The sequence below is a fragment of the Molothrus ater genome, chromosome 17, assembly GCF_012460135.2.
Source record: "Molothrus ater isolate BHLD 08-10-18 breed brown headed cowbird chromosome 17, BPBGC_Mater_1.1, whole genome shotgun sequence".
NCBI lineage: Eukaryota > Metazoa > Chordata > Aves > Passeriformes > Icteridae > Molothrus > Molothrus ater.
In genome coordinates, this window is record NC_050494.2 from 2,676,762 (window position 1) to 2,694,227 (window position 17,466).

At 55.8% G+C, this 17,466-nt stretch overlaps 2 protein-coding genes across 2 annotated transcripts in view; one reads left to right on the plus strand and one right to left on the minus strand.

The window, feature by feature from the left end:
- NECAB3 (N-terminal EF-hand calcium binding protein 3) overlaps nucleotides 1-16,655 on the plus strand; it is a 31,577-nt gene extending 14,922 nt beyond the window's left edge. The window contains exons 5-13 of the mRNA XM_036395747.2: nucleotides 288-385; nucleotides 10,987-11,123; nucleotides 11,879-12,000; nucleotides 12,393-12,472; nucleotides 12,891-12,944; nucleotides 13,718-13,830; nucleotides 15,269-15,346; nucleotides 15,589-15,680; nucleotides 16,448-16,655. Of these exons, the coding sequence (XP_036251640.1) occupies nucleotides 288-385; nucleotides 10,987-11,123; nucleotides 11,879-12,000; nucleotides 12,393-12,472; nucleotides 12,891-12,944; nucleotides 13,718-13,830; nucleotides 15,269-15,346; nucleotides 15,589-15,680; nucleotides 16,448-16,476 (803 nt within the window). The 3' untranslated portion in view covers nucleotides 16,477-16,655. The remainder of the gene's footprint in view (nucleotides 1-287; nucleotides 386-10,986; nucleotides 11,124-11,878; nucleotides 12,001-12,392; nucleotides 12,473-12,890; nucleotides 12,945-13,717; nucleotides 13,831-15,268; nucleotides 15,347-15,588; nucleotides 15,681-16,447) is intronic.
- On the minus strand, nucleotides 7,873-9,009 carry ACTL10 (actin like 10). Its single transcript, XM_054516667.1, has one exon. It carries the CDS (start codon nucleotides 9,007-9,009, stop codon nucleotides 7,873-7,875), a length of 1,137 nt encoding a protein of 378 aa, XP_054372642.1.
- Nucleotides 16,656-17,466: the final 811 nt, after the last annotated feature.

A 17,466-nucleotide genomic window follows, 5' to 3' on the forward strand; every position in this document is an offset into this window, starting at 1 on the left:
GGATTGGCTGGGGGAGAGATCAAGAAAAAACTGCCCCATCAACAGCAGAGAGCTGCCCCAGCTCTGACACATGGGGATAGAATTTACCAAACCACAGCCCCAAACCACATCTTACAACACAGGACAATAGGGAAGGATTTTTAATTTCAGTCCAAGTGGGAGAATGATTCTGGAAAGGGAAGTGAATTCCCCCCTTGCAGCTCTGGGCTGAATGTGGGGAGCAGGAGCAGGGGAGGCAGGGATGGAGGTGCTCAGGAGCCTGACCATGGTGCTCTGTCCTGCTGCAGATTATTTCTCAGCATACCTGGGGGAATACAGGAACGTTCTCTCTGCCCTGGAAACGCTCAACGCCGCAGTGCTGGCAGCCATGGACAAAACCAAGCTGGTAAGGATGGCACAGGGGAGGGCAGCTGGGTGGGAAACTGGAGCTGTGGTGAGCTCAGCTGCTTCTTAGTGTGGAATTTGAGGGTTGGAGGCAGCAAACCCCTCAAATCAGGGCACACAGCCTGGAGGAGGGCAAGGGCAGCAGCCTGGTATCAATGGATGGTGTTTGCTGCTACCTTTCCCAAAAGCATCTTCTGAGAAAGCTGCTTGGGCAAGTACAGACTCAATCCACACTCTCAGCACAGCTAGATCAGTAAAAAAAGACAGAAAGGGTCTCTGTTTAGAGTTCCAGTGAGGTTTGTTGTACAGTCACGCTGAAGGAACCCAGGGACAAGGACAGGGCAAACAGTGAGTGTCCTTGGTTAAGTATGGGGTCAGGAACAATGGTTTGGGGACACAGGGACAGTACAAAGGGCAGTGACCTGTGAGAAAGGGCAGATTAACATTGCTGCAGGACACCATGGGAGAAGCCCCTTTACACTCATCCTAAGGTGAGAGGCACTCTCTAACCTGTGGTGAATTCTTCCAGGGCAGCATCCTAGAAGTTTCCCTAACAGGCTCAAAGGTGTTCACAGAGAAGGGTCAATCCAAAACTTTTGTGCTTTGGAGACCTTATCTGCGTTGTGGGGACATGATCTGTGCTCTGGGGACATCACCCCCCCTTGCAGGGCTCTGGCAGTGCCTGTTCCAGCAGCTCCCTGCAGTGTCCTGCCCACAGACACTTTCATGGAGCATCACTGAGAGCCTGTGGCGGGTTCTGAGCCAGAACAAAGTGAGCAGTGAGGCTCCAAACTGCCCTGCAGGGCTGGTGGTGCTCGGGATGGAGCCCAGCCCAGCTGTGCTGCAGAGGAGGGGCAGGAGCAGCTGCAGTTCCTGCTCTCCCAGCCTGGTGCAGGGCTCATTGCTGCCCCTGTGCTCACCCTGTGCTGATGGAAGTAGTTTGGAGGCTGCTGATTAGGGCAGGCTCTGAGCCCCAGCTGGGCTGGGCAGCCTCAGGGTAAGGACAGTGGGGAAAGGCAGCGCTGGGAGGGCCCTGCCCAGGGACCAGCAGCTCCTTCTACACCTGAGCTGGGTCAGAGGGCTCAGCTGTGTGCTTGGGCTGCTGCTGAGCCAGGAGAACACCCTTCCTTGGAAGCAGGTGAGGGGCATCATCTGTGTGAATGCTCCTCTGAGCTCTTGGTCAGACAGAGAAGGAAAGGGGGAGCAGCCCCACGCTCACCAGAGTGGTGTTTGTGCCTCTCTAGTGTCAGTCCCTCTCTGGGCTTTCCTCTGGCCAAACCCAGCCTGAGTTTGTCCTGTGTGCCTGCAGTTACTGCAGTGTCTGATTGAGCCCTTTTCTGACCCAGAGATGGGCAACTGAGAGGTGTTTTCAAACCTGTGTGTGGAAATTTCATGCCAGGAGAGGGAATCTCCTGAAAATGCATTTTCTCATTGGCTCAAGTCCCTGGCCTCACTCACTGTTATTCAATACAAGTCCAGAGGGAGAGGAGGAATCCTCTCCAGAGAGCTGGGCTTTATTTCAGCTCCTTTCTGTTCTGTTTTTTGGGTATTGAATGTGTACACTGGTGTTTCTCCAAAGGGCAGCACAGTCACTCTCTGCTCCCCAGTATTGCTGTGAGGCATTCACTCCCTCTGAGGCTCCTGCGCCACTGCTGTTCTCTGGAAAAGAGAAGCAGGTTTTTCCTGTTGAAGCAAATTTTGCTGGAGTCGTTTCTCCACCTGTTTGGATGTGCCTGGAGCCAGGGCAGTGCAGTGTTCCCAGCACTGCTCCCACCCAGGAGGGGTCTGTGCTGATCAGGAGCTCTGACCCAGCCCTGCTGTGCCCAGTGCAGGAATTGATGCTCCTGGGGTCCCTTCCCTGCACTCCCTGCTCTGCTGGGCTCTGCTCAGGGCAGGAGCTGTGGGAGGGATGCCTGCCCCTGCTGGAGGCTGCAGAGATGATAAATGCTGCGTTCCTACCTGCTGGCACCTGAACGTGTTCCCACATTTGTATTTCCAGAGTTGCACTCGAGGTTGAGTTGTGATGGGATGAGTGGGCTGGATTTTAGCCAAAGCTCACACCTCTGTGAGCCAGGGCAGAGAATTTTACACCTGCCCCTCAGAATTTTACACCACATTAGACCTGCCCCTCAGTTCTTCTGGCTCAAACACCCCTCTGAGCCCCCCTTGGCAGAGAGAGCAGCCTCGTGGAAGAACCAGATGAACTTTCATCCCAGGGAGCTGCTTGAGCACTGAGAAAACTGCAGTGTTGGAAACCTAAATTCTGAGAATTTCAGACTTTCTGTGCTGACAGGCACTGACCCCCAGGAGAACACTGCATTTGACCTGAGGCCATGGAGAAAGTTCCAAAATTAAAGAATATAACTAATATTATGAGTGTGTAATTTAAATAGAAGTGTGTAATATCACGTAGTAGAAAACTTATAATTTAAGGTTTTAGAATATAAGTATATAATATATAAAATAAATATTATATATGAAATATATATATAAAATATATATATTTAAAAACTTATTATATACTATACTTATACTTAAATATATATACTTTATATATACTTTTTAATATGTATATATAGTATATATACATTATATGTATAGTGTATATATACTTTATCTTTTTCTATACTATATATTTTTATATATACTATATACAATAGGTATAGTGTCTATATAGTATATATAATAATATACTATATTAATATAGAGTATAATAATATATATTTTATATATAATATATAAATTTTAGATAATATATAGTATATATAATATATAAAATATATAGTATAATATATACAATATATATTTTCATATATACTTATATATATAAAATATATACTTATACAGTTTATACTTATACTAACACTTTTAAAACTTATTTGTAGTTTCATCTCTCTCTCAACAATATCTATCTTATTCTATAATATTTATAAGTTAACATTTCTTATCTCAATGTTTGCATACAAATATGTACTATGTGAGCCTTCTGTCAGATTTTAAGAATTTTCTATTAATCCCACACTTCAGGAAGCTCTGTGTGTGTGTGTGAGCAGCAAACCTGCTCCCGGTTGTTTTTATGGATCTACAGGTCAGCAGGAGGAAACCAAACCATTAGGGGTTCCCATGCCTCCACCCTCCCTCACTAGGAACCTGCTGAAGAAAATTTGCCTTGTCAAAAAAGAGGGTTTTTCCTTCACATTCTGTCATTCCCACTTATTTGTAAAATATAACTTGGTAGCTGTGCTGTAGTGTGCTAATTACACCTTATTTTGTGGCTGAACTTCATGTTTGCAATATAATTGTGTAGGGATAGGAGGTGAACAGAGGAAATAGCTCAGAAAACAGCCTGATGTTTCTCACAGGGGGTCTGAATGCTGAAATCTTTCCATTCCTCAGTGTGCAAACACTGCAAACCCTCACATCAATACCTCTCCAGGCTAGGCAGCCTCATTGACCCTTTGACAGGAATTATGTGGCCACCCATTCCATTCTGTCCTGAGCTTAAATATCATCATAAGAAATCACTGAAACCCCTCAAAAGCAGAATTATAGCAGCTCCTGGAAACTTGGTGATTTTCATCTGGGTAAACAGAGCTGAAATACCAGTGCAGGACCAAAATTCCTTGTCTTGAGCTTGCTGAGTTATTTCCTTTGTGACTCCCAGCCACAGGGCTTTGCCATGAGCAGAAATGCTGTGCTTGCTGAGTTTATTGATAAGAGGGTTTGACCTCTGTGCAATATCTGATGAGAGGATTTTGGGTTTTTGCCCCAAAATGAGGAGTGCAGTGGGGACCGAATTTTAGGTTCTTTCTCTCCCCCGGCACAAATTTTCCCAAATTGCTGCTGCAATGTAGAGCAGCATTTGGAGCTCTCCTGGGGATGGTTATTTCCATCCTGTCTCCAGCACGTTCCCCTGGGTGTGCTGGGTTTGATGAGGCAGCTGGCACTGCTGCCATGTCCCCTCCTGGCACAGCCTGCCCTGGGCTGCCAGGGGGGACTGGGGGCTGCCACCCCACACTGCTGCCTGTGCCTCTGTGTTTGGGGCTGGTAGGAAAATTCATTCACAAATACCAGAGGTTTATGTCCAAAAAGGAGACAGAGGAGTCCTTTTACTTATTGGAATAAAGGGAGAGGCCATGGGGCATTCCTCTTGGGTCTCTCTAATTTTTGGAGGACTCAGCCTCCTTTTTATCCCAGTTTCCCAGCCACATCTCCCTTCTCTCTTTCCCCATTGGCTGAGGTACTTGGGAGGTACAGATTTCCCAGAACTCCTGATACCAAAGATTTCCCTCTAATGTATAACCCTCCCTTTTAATTTTTAATTCTTATGGAATTTAGGGGATTTTCTTCTCCATTGTTTCTTTCATCTTTCAATATTCAATTTCATTTATCAGCAAACCTAAAGTTTATTTGTAAAGGCAAATATCTTCTTCCATTCATGAATCAGTGGAATCCTTCCCATTGTTTCTTTCATTGTTTATCTACCAGCAGACCCACAGCTTGTTTGGAAACACAAATCTGCTGTTCCTCTCAGGGTGCAGGGGCTGCCCTGGGTGAGCTGTGGGACTCAGGGCAGGTGGAATGTGCTGTTGGTGAGAGCAGCTCTGTCCCTGCCATAAAACTCCATCCATGGGGGATGTGGGGCTTGGGGCATTCAGGGTGGGAGCTGAGAGGATGAGGAGTGCTGGGATGAAGGGTTGGTGCTTCTCCCAGAACCTGGCCCTGGGAAGGTGCCAGATTATGCTCTTTTCTGACCCAGAGATGGGGCAACTGAGAAGTGTTTTAAAAATTTTTATTTTATTTTTAACAGTACAATAACAATATTCTACTTTAACAATAAAATTTTGTACTGAGTTTCAGTACTAAAAAAATTCCATAATTAAATGTTACTCCCCATCACCTATATGCAGAAACTCAGGTTTGTAGTGCAATTGTACTAGCCCAGTACCCCCAAAAAATAAAATTACTAACCTAAATAAATTCCCACAGGAAGGGGAGTGATGTGCTTGGGGAGAAGCCTCCAAGCCCCAGGCCAGGGGAAGTGTTTGTGTGCCCAGGCTGGAAGGACACCTCAGAGATGGGAGCACACCTCATTTGGCTGATGCTGGGGGAAGGGCCCTGGGAGGTGCCAGAGGCATGACAGGGCTTGGGTTTGGATTTTGGGCACTGAAATTGGTGCCTTGTGAGGGCTGCCCTAGAGCAGAGGCTGGACAGAGCTAAAGAATAAAGCAGGGATTTATTCAAAGGATCTCCTCAATGGATCCACCTTGGGCAGCACAAGAGCCCAGCCAGGGCTGCACCCAAGATGAACCAAAATGGCCCCAAAATGCATGGCCGGGCACGGGGTCTCTGCCTGGGATCAGTTCTGCTCCATTTGCATCTTGCAGTTCATTGTCCCATTCCAGCTTTAGCCCCTGCAGTCCCACCCTGCTTGTTTTTCTCTCTCCAGCCCACGGGGTTTGTGCTCTTGGGGCTGAGATTTGGATCATTTATCCTTGGTGCCCAGCTGGAGCAGGAATTGTTTTGTCTCCCTGCTCTGATATGAAGCTCAGAATTACACATTAAAGCAGCACAGAATCTGAGAAATATAAAAGCTAAACCTGAGGCATCAGAACAGACTGTGCAGGGCTCTGTGGTGGGTGAATAATGTTCCTGCTGTGCCCCCTGGGCACTCTCTCCCTCCAGGTGTGTCCTGGGGAGGCTGGAGTGTCTTTGTTTCCCTTCAAGCAGGGAGTGGGTCCAGGCTGGCAGGAGCTGGGCAGGCACAGAGAGGCAGTGCTGGGAGAGCTTTCAGTGCCTGCACACCCTGAGATGAGGAGGGGAACGGTGGGCAGGGATCCCCAGCCCTGGGCTCTCCATTTTTGGGGTTGTGGGCACAGAAGGATTTGTGGGAACACGTGGGATGCTTGGCTGGGAGAGGCTGGAGATGCAGAGCTGGAACTCAGTTTGCTGTGGCTGCATCTTGTCAGTGTGGCTGCCATCCTCTTCCTGAGGCAGGAAAATGAGATTCATTTTCCAGCAGGGATGAAACCCCCATCCCTCTGGCCCCCAGTGCTGGGGGTAGGGGGCTGTGACCATCCTTTGCTGGCTCCAGCATGAGCCCAGAGCTTGGGGGATGAGCATCCATCCTCTCCACTCTCTCCCCTTCTCTTACATTCCCTTCCCTTCCCCTCCTTTCCCATCCAGGCACAGCTCCTGGACTGGCACAGAGCAACCAGAGAACCACGAGGGGCTCAGGAGCCTCCCCACTGCTCCCTTTCTTTGGCACCAGCAGTGGAAGGGTTACAAGGAAATCCTTCTGTGCAGAGCTTCTGGAATTCCAGATCCTCAGCGTGCTGGAGAGAAACACAGCAGGAATTGGAAATATTTGACCCCAGTGATGGGGTGGCATTGCTGGACATTATTTTGGACATGGTTCATGGAGCCTGGGAGGGGTGAGGGCAGCTCTGGGTGCTGCAGCCTTGGGGTCACACGAGGACACACAGGGAGGGCAGGGATGCTGCTCCAGCCTTGTCTGTGTCCAGGAAAGGGGTGGATTTCTCCTGGTGGATGCTCCTGGGGAGCAGCCAGCCCTCCTGCATCACGTGGAGGCTCCTTCCTCGCCCTCCCACTGCTGCTCCTGTCTCTCTCAGAGCTCACAGTGACTCCTGTGGTTTCTGTGTCCCTTGGGGAGCTGGCACGGGGCTGGCCATGGGGACAGCAGTCTGCTGTGACAGCTGGGCTGTGCTCCCCAGCTGCTTCCTTCACCACCTCTGATCCCTTTCTAGTCATCTGCCCAGCTGAGTCAGTTCAGGCAGGCAGTGCCAGGGGAGGAAATGCCTGCTCAGGGAGCTGAATCGGCTCCCTGCAGCACCAAATGACCTTTAGACCAAAACTGAAGGAGTGAAAGCAGTTCCCTGGTATTCAGCTCATCTTCCCCAGCCAGTGCTGACCTGTTCCCTGTGCCAGGTGAGGAATCACCTCCTGCAGGGAGTGGCTGCAATGCAGGTGCTCTGTGGACCTTGCCCTGCTCAGCTCCTTCCTCCCACACCTGTGGCTCCCTTTGGGGGTCCTGCAGTGCTGACAGCTGGAGAAGGTCCCTCCCATTCCAGCTGGGAAATGCAGCCTGGAGCATTAGGATTGCCTAAATATACCCAGACCAGGCAGTCAGCATGGCCTGGATCCCCAGCATGAGGCCCAATTGTTTTCCACCCCGATGGGACACACTCTTATTGGACAGGAAATAACCTGAAGTGTCAGTGAAAAGCACTTTGCTTCTTCTGGGGCATTTTATTGACTTTGCACCCCTGCAGCAGCACAGGAGCCACTCAGGCACTGCTGCAGCTGCCCCAGGGGCAGGGCAGTGTTTCAGTGACACAGTGGGATGGCTGCCACCTCTCTGCTGCAATTTTGTGTGCACTCCTGCAGTGACACAGGGGATGGCTGCCACCTCTCTACTGGAATTTTGTGTGCACTCCTGCAGTGACACAGGGGACGGCTGCCACCTCTCTACTGGAATTTTGTGTGCACATACTGGGCCCCGTGCTCCTGGTACTCTCCCTTTGTCATCCAGGTGTGCTGGAAGGCGGTGAGCGAGGCTGCCATGGAGCCCCCAGCCCAGGCTGCCGTGGCCCTCCTGGGGCTGGCCAGCACCTCGACGTGCACACCTGCTCCTCGGAACAGCAGGTTCAGCTCCAAGCACATCCTCTCAGGAAAGCCAGGGAACATGGAGGAGCCCCCTGAGAGCACGATGTTGCCCAGCACGTGTCTCCTGGCCTGCTGAGGCACGGCCTGCAGGCTCTGCCAGGCCAGCTGGTGCAGCCCGGGGCTGCTGAGCTGCAGCAGCTCGGGCCGGAACAGCGGCTCGGGGCAGCAGAAACGCTCCTTGCCCAGGGTGATCCAGTGCCCGTCAGGGGTCTGGAATCTGGCTGGATGATGGGATCCCTCCTCCTGGAGGTCTCCCTCGTAGTCCAAGGACACGTAGCAGCACTGCTCCTTCAGCCGGGTCAGCACCCTCTTCGTCAGGGCCTGCAGCGCTGAGGGCTCCGTGTGGCTCTGCTGCTGCAGCAGCTGGTGCAGGTGCCTGGACAGGTGATCCCCGGCCACCCCCAGGCTGCGGGTGCCCTTCCTCAGGGTCTGGCCCTCCCAGACGGAGCTGACATGGGACAGGCCTGCCCCAGCCTCCACGGCCAGCCCAGTGACCCTGCCGTGGGCGCAGAGTGACAGGAACCCGGTGTTGGCCAGGTGCAGCGCGGGCACCCCCAGGCCCTCGATCAGCACCTCGGCCGCCTTGGCCCGGGCAGTGCCAGGGCAGGACGGGGACTCGGCCAGCAGCACCGGGTGCTCCTCTGGGGACACTTTGAGGCAGCAGCAGAACAGGTGGTCCCACAGGGTTCTCATGCCGTCCCAGTCCTCAACCAGGCCGTACTTGAGCGGGCAGCGCCGCGGGGCCGAGCACTGTGGGCTCTCCGTGCCGGGGCAGGGCTGCCAGGGGGTGCCCAGGCTGCAGGGCTGCCAGGGGTCCCAGGGGGTGCCCAGGCTGCAGGGCAGCAGTGTCCTCAGCACGCACTGGGGCTGCTCCTGGCCTGCAAAGCCGCCCCGGGTGAAGCGGCTGCCGCTGTCAATGACCACCGCGGGCTTCAGCATGGCTGGTGCTCCACAGGGATAACAGGCATGGAAGAACAGCCTGCAGCAGGACAGGAGGGGTCTGGTGAGGGCAAAGCAGGCTCAGGTGCCTGCTCTGCCCCTCTGGGGGACAACAGTGTCTGCTCTAGAGGTGTCTGGGTTTGTCCCTCCTCACTCCCTATCTCGCTGGGCATCCCTCCCTGTCTCCATCCCCTGAGGTTCTCTGACAGTGCAAGGAGAGAACTTGAGGTGGTTTTAAGGAAGCAAGGGAACACTGGACAGGGAGGTTGAGTGGTTGGACCAAATCCTGGGCTGTATCTGAGGGAGAGGGGCCAGAAGGTCAAAGGAGGTGACTCTGCTCATCTACTCTGCTCTTGTGAGACCCCATTTGGAATACTGTGCACAGTTCTGGCATCTCCAGCACAAGAAGGACATGGAACTGTTGGAACCATTCCCAAGGAGGCCACAGAGTTTCTGAGGGTACTGGAGCACCTCTCCTCTGGAGAGACGCTGAAAGAGCTGGGGCTGTTGAGGCTGGAGGAGAGAAGGTTGTGTGGAGACCTCCCAGCACCTTCCCAGGGTGTGAAGGGGCTACAGGGAAGCAGGAGAGCATTCTTTGTCAGGAACTGCAGTGACAGGACAAGGGGAATGGGATCAAACTGAAAGAGGAGAAATTTATGCTGGATATTAAATGCAAGAAATTCTTTACCGTGAGGGTGGGGAGGCCCTGGCACAGGTGCCCAGAGCAGCTGGGGCTGCCCCTGGATCCCTGGCAGTGCCCAAGGCCAGGCTGGACAGGGCTTGGAGCAGCCTGGGACAGTGGGAGGTGTCCCTGCCATGGCAGGGGGGGATTGGAACTGGATGATCTCTGAGGTCCATTCCAATCCCTTAACATCCACAGATTCTGTGAATGCTGCTGCCAGCAGAGCCCATAGCACATGGAGAGGAGCTGAGAGGATCTGTGATCCCAGCTGGCAGAGAAGGGCAGGAGTTTGGGGTGCCTCTGTGTGTGCCCAGGCCCTTCCCTGGCTCTCTGTGCCTCCCAGACCTGCCCCTGTGGCATGGTGTGCCGCTTGACCTGTTCTTTGGGCACTCTCCAGCCCAGGTGACCCTTCAGAGGACACAGTCTCAAGCTAGGTCAGGGAAGGTGTAGGTTGGATATTAGGAAGAAATTTTTCACCAAAAGAATAATAAATACTGGAATGCTCTTCCCAGGGAGGTGGTAGAATCACCATCTCTGGGTGTGTTTAAAAAAACACTGGCCATGGTCTGGTTGAGGTGTTAGGGCATAGGCTGGACTCAATGATCTTAGAGGTCTTTTCCAACCTCATTATTCCGTGATTCTGTGATTCTGTGATTCTGTGATTTGTTCTCCCCCAAGCGTCTCACATGCCCCTCTGGATGCACTTTTACATCACCCATCAGAAATTCCTCAGGGAGTGTCTCATGGGAGCAGACAGGCTGGCACTGTTTCCCTGGGCAGAGAGGGCACAAAGCCAGCCCTGCCTGGGCCTGCCAGTGCTGGGGGGTCCCTGGAGGAGCTGCCAGCACCCAGAGGCCACCACAGGCTCCCAGCCTTGTCCCCAAGCCCTGCAGTGAGCAGAGCAGTGTGTGAGCAGGGGGCACAGGGGATGCTGTGGGGCCCTCCCTGGGGCTGGGGGCTGTCCCTGACAGTGACCCTGACCTTGTGGCTCGTGTCCATGTGCCCTCCTGGAGCTGGCAGTGCTGGGCCAGGGCTGGCAGGGCTGGGCTGTGGGTGCTGGGCAGGAGTGCCCATGGAACCATGGCTGTGTGCCCTGCTGTGATCTCACAGCAATGCAGCCCGGGGGTTCTTCTGCCCCACAGCCTCACTTCTACCCCCAAGTGTCACTTGTGGGGATAATTAAAATTTGATAAAAAATAAACCTCGTTTGCTTTATTTAAGGGACAGCCCCTTAAATATGGCTCTGCTGCCCCTGCACAGAGGCAGATCTAACAGATCCTGTCCCCTCTCCCCAGAGGTACGAGACAGCCTCCAAGATGGAGCAGTTCCTGACGCGGTTCCTGCTGCGGGAAACCATGCACCAGCTGCAGTCCCTGCAGGCGTCCCTCGAGTGCGCTGTGGACACTGTGGAGGAGCAGGCGGGACGGGAGAGGTACCGGGATGGGATGGGATGGGATGGGATGGGATGGGATGGGATGGGATGGGATGGGATGGGATGGGATGGGATGGGATGGGATGGGATGGGAGAAGAGAGGTACTGGGGTGGGACACGAGAGGTTCCAGGGTAGGACAGGAGAGGTACCAGGGTGGGATGGGAGAAGTACTGGGGCAGGAGAGATATCAGGGTGGAATGGGAGTGGTGGAACAGGGTGGGATGGGAGAGGTACGGGGATGGGATGGGATGGGATGGGATGGGAGAGGTACTGGGGTGGGACACAAGAGGTACTGGGGCGGGATGAGGGAGGTACCGGGGTGGGAGAGGTAGTGAGGTGGGATGGAAGAGGTGCTGGGGTGGGACAGGACAGGTACTGGGGTGGGCAAGGAGAGGAGAGGTACCGGGGTGGGACAGGGTGGGGTGGGAGAGGTACTGGGGTGGGACAGGAAAGGAGAGGTACTAGGGTGGGAAAGGTACTGGAATGGGATGGGATGGGATGGGATGGGATGGGATGGGATGGGATGGGATGGGAGAGGTGGGACAGGATGGGATGGGAGAGGTACTGGGGTGGGATGGGAGAGGTACCGGGTGGAACACAAGAGGTACCGGGTGGAACATGCCCAGCCTCTGTCCCCAGTCCCGCTCCTCACTGGGACAGAGAGCCAGGAGCCCTTTTCCCAGCCCAGTGCTGAGCTGACACCTCTAGGAATGGCTTCAACCCCTCCTTTTGATTTTTTTTGTTTTAATTCCAGAAAGGAGATCAAGAAGTCGGAGACTTCGGTTGGCCTGAGGGCAGGGAGGCGCTGTGGGCGCAGGGGACAGAAGAACGTCTGTCTGTCCCCAACAGACCCCTACTCTGGGATGCTGACAACAGGTACCTGCTGTTCCTCAGTTCTTTGTGTCCTGCTGGAGCCTGGAGGGGGTGTGGGACCAGCACAGAATCACAGTAAGGTGGGAAAAGATCTCCAAGGTTGAGTCCAGCCATTCCCCAGCACTACCAAGGCCACCTCTAAGCTGTGTGCCCAAGTGCCACATCTCCAGCAGCACTGGGCAGTGAGGGCTCCTCCAGGATGGAGCCTGGAGCATCTCACCCAGGTGCCAGCTGGAGCTTCTGGGGGATGCTGTGTCTCTTGGGCAGTAGAAAAAAATTAAGTTTTTTGGATGAGAGGTTTAGAAGATTTTGTGGTGTTTGGGTCTTAAGCAAGCTTTGGCTGTGACAAAACTGAGCTGTTTTTGGGTGACACCTCTGTGCCCTTTGCCCTGCAGGTGTTTGTGTCGAAGACAACAGCCAGTGGATGGCTCAGATCAACAGGCTCCAGCAGCTCATTGAGAAGCTGGAGTGCAAGGTGTGTGCCCAGGGGGTGCTGGGGCTGCCCCACGCCTGGGCACGGCCACGTCAGTGCTGGGACCCCCCTCCCATCAGTGCCAGCGCGCGCTCCAGCCCTGGCATTGTCACAGAGCTGCCCCAGCCCTGCATGCCCTTGCCCCCAGCTCTGCTGACCCTGTCCTGCCTTCCCCGGGGGGCTGAGGACTCCCCCAGGCCCCAGTGACCCCACAGGTGTGCAGGGCACAGCCTGCTCTGCCCAGGTGCCACAGGGAGTGTCCCTGGGGTGGTCCCCAGCTGTCCCCGGGCCACTCCTGCTGCAGAGCCCTCCCAGTGACTCTGGTTCTACCCAGTAACTCTGGTTTTACCCAGTAACTCTGGTTTATCCCAGTAACTCTGGTTTTCCTGGTAAATCTTGTTTTTCCCTGTTGCTAATGCAGAGCCCCCGCCTGGAGCCGCTGAAGGAGGAAGCCATGTGCAAGGGACAGGATGCAGTGAGTCCCTGTCCCTGCCCCTGTCATTTCCCTGTCCCTGTCCCCATCCCTATCCCTGTCCCCATCCTCGTCCCTGCCCCTGTCCCTGTCATTTTCCTGTCCCCATCCCCATCCCCATCCCCATCCCTGTCCCCATCCCTGTCCCCATCCCTGTCCCTGTCCCCATCCTCGTCCCTGCCCCTGTCCCTGTCATTTTCCTGTCCCCATCCCCATCCCCATCCCCGTCCCCATCCCCGTCCCCATCCCTATCCCTATCCCTGTCCCTGTCCCCATCCCTGTCCCCATCCCTGTCCCCATCCCTGTCCCTATCCCTGTCCCTGTCCTGTCCCTGTCCCCATCCCTGTCCCCATCCCTGTCCCTGTCCCTGCCCCTGTTATTTCCCTGTCCCTGTCCCCATCCCCATCCCCATCTCTGTCCCTGTCCCTGTCCCTGTCCCTGGTGTGCAGTGCCCCCTGTCCCCCGCTGTCCATCCTGGCAGCTCTGCTGTTCCCCGCTGATGGAGCAGCCTGGGCTCCCGGGCTGGGTCCATCCAGGGGACAAGTGCAGCTCCCCCGTGTCCCTGCCAGCCCCGGGCAGTGCCCCCTGCCAGCCCCGAGGGTGCCCACAGAGCCAGGGGAGGGGTCCCCGAGCCCCTTTCTGGGGGGATCTGCAGCATCTCCTGTCCAGGTGGGCAGCAGCGCTTGGTGTCCCCGCTGTCCCCAGCGCTGCGGCGGCACCGGGGGGGAGCAGGGGATGGGAGGGGACAGCCCCTGACCCCGTGCTGTCCCTGGCAGCACATCCTGGTGGCCAAGAGGCAGATCTCGGTGGCCACGAGCAGCATCGAGCAGTTCCGGCGGGCGGTCCGCTCCTACACCGAGGGCACGGCCGGCCACAGCAGCTGCCTGCAGTGAGTGGGGGCTTTGCTTTCGGGCTATTTTGGGCGTGTTTTGGGGGGTTCCCCCCCAGAAATGCGGGTTTTTGCCCCTCGGGGGACACAAGGGTGTGTGTGGGGTGTTTTGTGGGCGAGGCTGGGCTGGGACCTGGCAGGCAGTGTGCCCCCAGTGCCGTCCCATCTGCTGCAGGTGTTCCCAGTAAGAACCAGTGCCTGCGGAGGAGTGGGGGGGTTGTGGCTGTGCTGCGTTCCTGTGAGTGAATGCAGGAGCTCCTGCAGCGCTGCAGGACTCAGCAGCAGTGGGAAGGTCAAGGGCAGGGCTCCTGCAGCGCTCTGGTTGATGGAGAGCCTGTGGGAAGCTGCCCCTGGGGAGGCCAAGGCTGCCCCAGAGCCCTGCAGGGCCATGGCAGTGCCAGGCTGGCCCTGATGGCACAGCTGCTCCCTCCCCTGTCCCACGGGACACTCCAGGCTGCCTCCAGCAGGGAATGTTCCTGCTGTTCCCATTTCAAGTGTCCTTCCTCAGCTCTTCACTTTCAACAGCACAAATTCACATTTTCAGTCCAAACAAAAGGAAGATGCTGGCTGTGACACGTGTGGTGGAGAGAATGGGAGGGTTTTCCTTTGGAATGGATGTTTTTTTTCTCTCATCAGGGTTATTTGTGGAGGCAGCAGGGTGCTGTTGTGTGGGCTGGCTCTCCATGGGAGCACAAAGCTGGAGCTGAGCCTGGGGACATTCCATGGGGCTGGGTCCCTGCAGGGCATCACAGAGCCCCGTGTGGGGCAGGGCACACAGCCCCAGAGCTGCTGGGTGGCATTCTGTGCTGTCCCCCCGGGCTTGGCCCCCTCCAGCAGCTGCAGGAAAGGCTTGGCCTCAGCTGGAATTGCTGCTGCTGCTGCCCAGCACAGCTGCTTCCCCTGGCCCTGCACCCCAGCACTGCAGGGAGCTTCCCCCAGCAGCCCCAGCCTCTCCAGGGAATGTGGAATTATCACTGTGGGGGCAGAGAGCTGGGGGTCTGTGCTGTGGGCCCAGCTCCTGCCCCCGTGCCTCAGTTTCCCCCCATGTGAAGGGTGACACCAACCTGCTCCAAGGGGCTGGAAGGATGAGCTGTGGCAGTGCTGGGGAGGAGTAAGAAATAATAAAACACGGTAAGAAATAATAAAATACAGTAAGAAATAATAAACCACAGAAGGTGCTGGCTCCTGGGCAGCAGCAAAGAGCTGTGTGAGAGCTGTACAGCTCCTCTGCCTCCTGGACCCAGGAACTGTGGAGCAGGATTTGGGTTTGGGATCCTCTGGAGCTGGGAATGCACCCAAACTGTGCTTTGGGAGCCTTGTGGGGAGAGTGATGGGCACAGCAATGCCCTGCTGTGCCAGGGCCGTGCCAGGGCCGTGCCAGGGCTGTGCCAGGGCCATGCCAGCCTGCCCAGGGCTCAGGGTCCCTCTGTCCCCACAGTGTCTCTGCCTGCAAGCTGACTGACGAGGCCTGCTTCATCCTGTACGAGTTCTGGCAGGACGTGACCTCGTGGAGAAGGTGGGGCAGTGCCCACGTGAGGGCTGAGGGGCTCACACGGGGTGTCCCCTGCTCCCTTCCCTTGCCCAGCCTGTCCCCCTGCCCTGCCCTGTGTGCCCTGGGGCACAGCTGCAGCTCACAGGGCTGAACACACCCAGAAAGGCTTTGGGGAGCAGGGGCTGGTGCTGGGGGTGCAGAAGCTGCTCTGTGTGGGCACAGGGCCCTGGCACCACATCCCCCTGACCCCACACCCTGCTTTACAGCCATTTGCAGTCCAGCTGCAGCAAGACTTTCCAGCAGTCCATCCTCAGCCTGCTGGAGTCCCCAGAGCTGCTGACCACCATGCTGTTCCCAGGTGAGGCTGCCCCAGTCCTGCTCTGATGGGCTGCACAGGGCAGGAGCGGGCACTGGGGCTCCCTCCAGAGCCCAAAATGGCTTTGGGGTTACCTAAATGAGCTTCTTCAAGCCTCAGGGTGAGACCTGTTGTCCCCAGCAGGTCTGGCTGTGTGAGCTGGGCTCTGTCCCCTGCCCAAGGGTAGGGACAGCCAGGAGCAGGGACACTGCCCAGGTAGCAGATGAGCTGAGTCCTGGCCCCAATACAGCTGGTGCCTCATTTTGTGTTTCTCCTGAGCCCTGAAGCTGCTCTGCAAAGTGCTGCTGCTCCCAGCTCAGGGCCAGGGGTTCCAGCCCAGCTGGGCCAGGGGGAGGCCAGCACAGGGAATGTGCCATTCCCAGGGTACCCTTGGAAATGGGACCAGCTGTGGGGACATTCCCAGGGTACCCAGCTGTGGGGACTGGGAACCAAATTCAGCCCCAGTTTGCTTTCAGGGATCACTTCAGGGTCTTGGAAAATAATAGTCCATAAAAGATGGATTAATTTGGACTGAACCCTGCTGCTCCTGAGTTGCCAGTGCCACTGACCACATTCCCAGTGCCACTGACCACATTCTCAGTGTTCTCCTGCAGGAATTGCCACAGTGCCAGGGGCTCACCCCTCTCCAGGCTCCCTGCCCAGGGTGGGGGTGGGTGCTTTAGGGACCCGCAGGTCCCATCTCTGCCACCCCAAATCCCCATTCCCAGTCTCACACTGCCCTCAGCTCCCTGCTTTCCCTCTCTTCCCAGCTTCCTGGTGGATCATGAACAACAACTGACCCGGGGCAGCGTCTCCAGGACACCATCAGCATGCGGGAGGACGTGGGCACAGCCTTTGTCACCTCTGTCACCTCCCTGTCCCTCCATTCCCTCCTGTGGCCAGCGGGGGCTGCCTGCCCTCGGCCCTGCCAGTGTTTTGCTCTTTTCATGTTAATTTATTTATTTCTCCTGCTCCCAAGCCGGTGTCTGAGCTGCCTGGGGGGGCTCTGGGTGGGGTGGCAGCCCTGCCCCTGGGGGAGCATCCCAGCGGGGCCCTTCAGTCCCTCTTGCACTCACTGGCTCTGAGCTGCCCAGGGGTGGGCAGGGACACAGCACTGGCCAGCTGTGACATCCAGCCCAGGGAGCCAGGTGGCCTGATATGGATTGGCAAGAGTGTTTTATAGGGGAAAAATATTTTCTGAAGTGCTTCTGGCAAGGTGTACCTGCTCATGGCCTGCCACGCTGGCAGCATGTGCCTTTGGGGCTGGCTTTGTGCCCCAGCAGCTGTGCCCATGGCTGAACCTGTCCCCAGCACATCCCAGAGAGGCTCCAGTCCCTGCTCAGCTCCCAAACCCAGCCTTGGCACCGGGCAGTGGTGCCAGGAGTGGAGCTGAGGCAGTGGGGAGGGGTCTGGGCTGGGGGAATAAGTGAGGGGGGAAGGCTGGGGCAGATCCCACCTGCTCCAGGGTGGCTCTGGGGCTTTCCTTGGTGGTGCTGCAGCAGCAGAGCCTCTGCTGAGCTAGGAAAAAATGCATTGTCACAGGCAGTGTGGAGGGAGTGGGATGGCACAGGGGACAGGAGGGACACCAGCTGTGGGAATCTATCAAATCAGAGGGTTTGGGGAAAGCTGCAAAAGGCAGGCCTCAGACACAGCAGAACTGTGATTAGAGCTGAGCAGCAGCCATGAGATTGGTCAGAATCCCACAACCAGCCACCCATCCTGGCCTGGAGAACATCATCCTTGTGCCCTGCCTGTCCTCAGCACCAGTGTGGCTCAGGGGTGGCTGCAG

Coding starts and splice junctions, on each gene's coding strand:
- ACTL10 (XM_054516667.1), bottom strand. CDS start 9,009: ATGCTGAAGCCCGCGGTGGTCATTGACAGCGGCAGCCGCTTCACCCGG.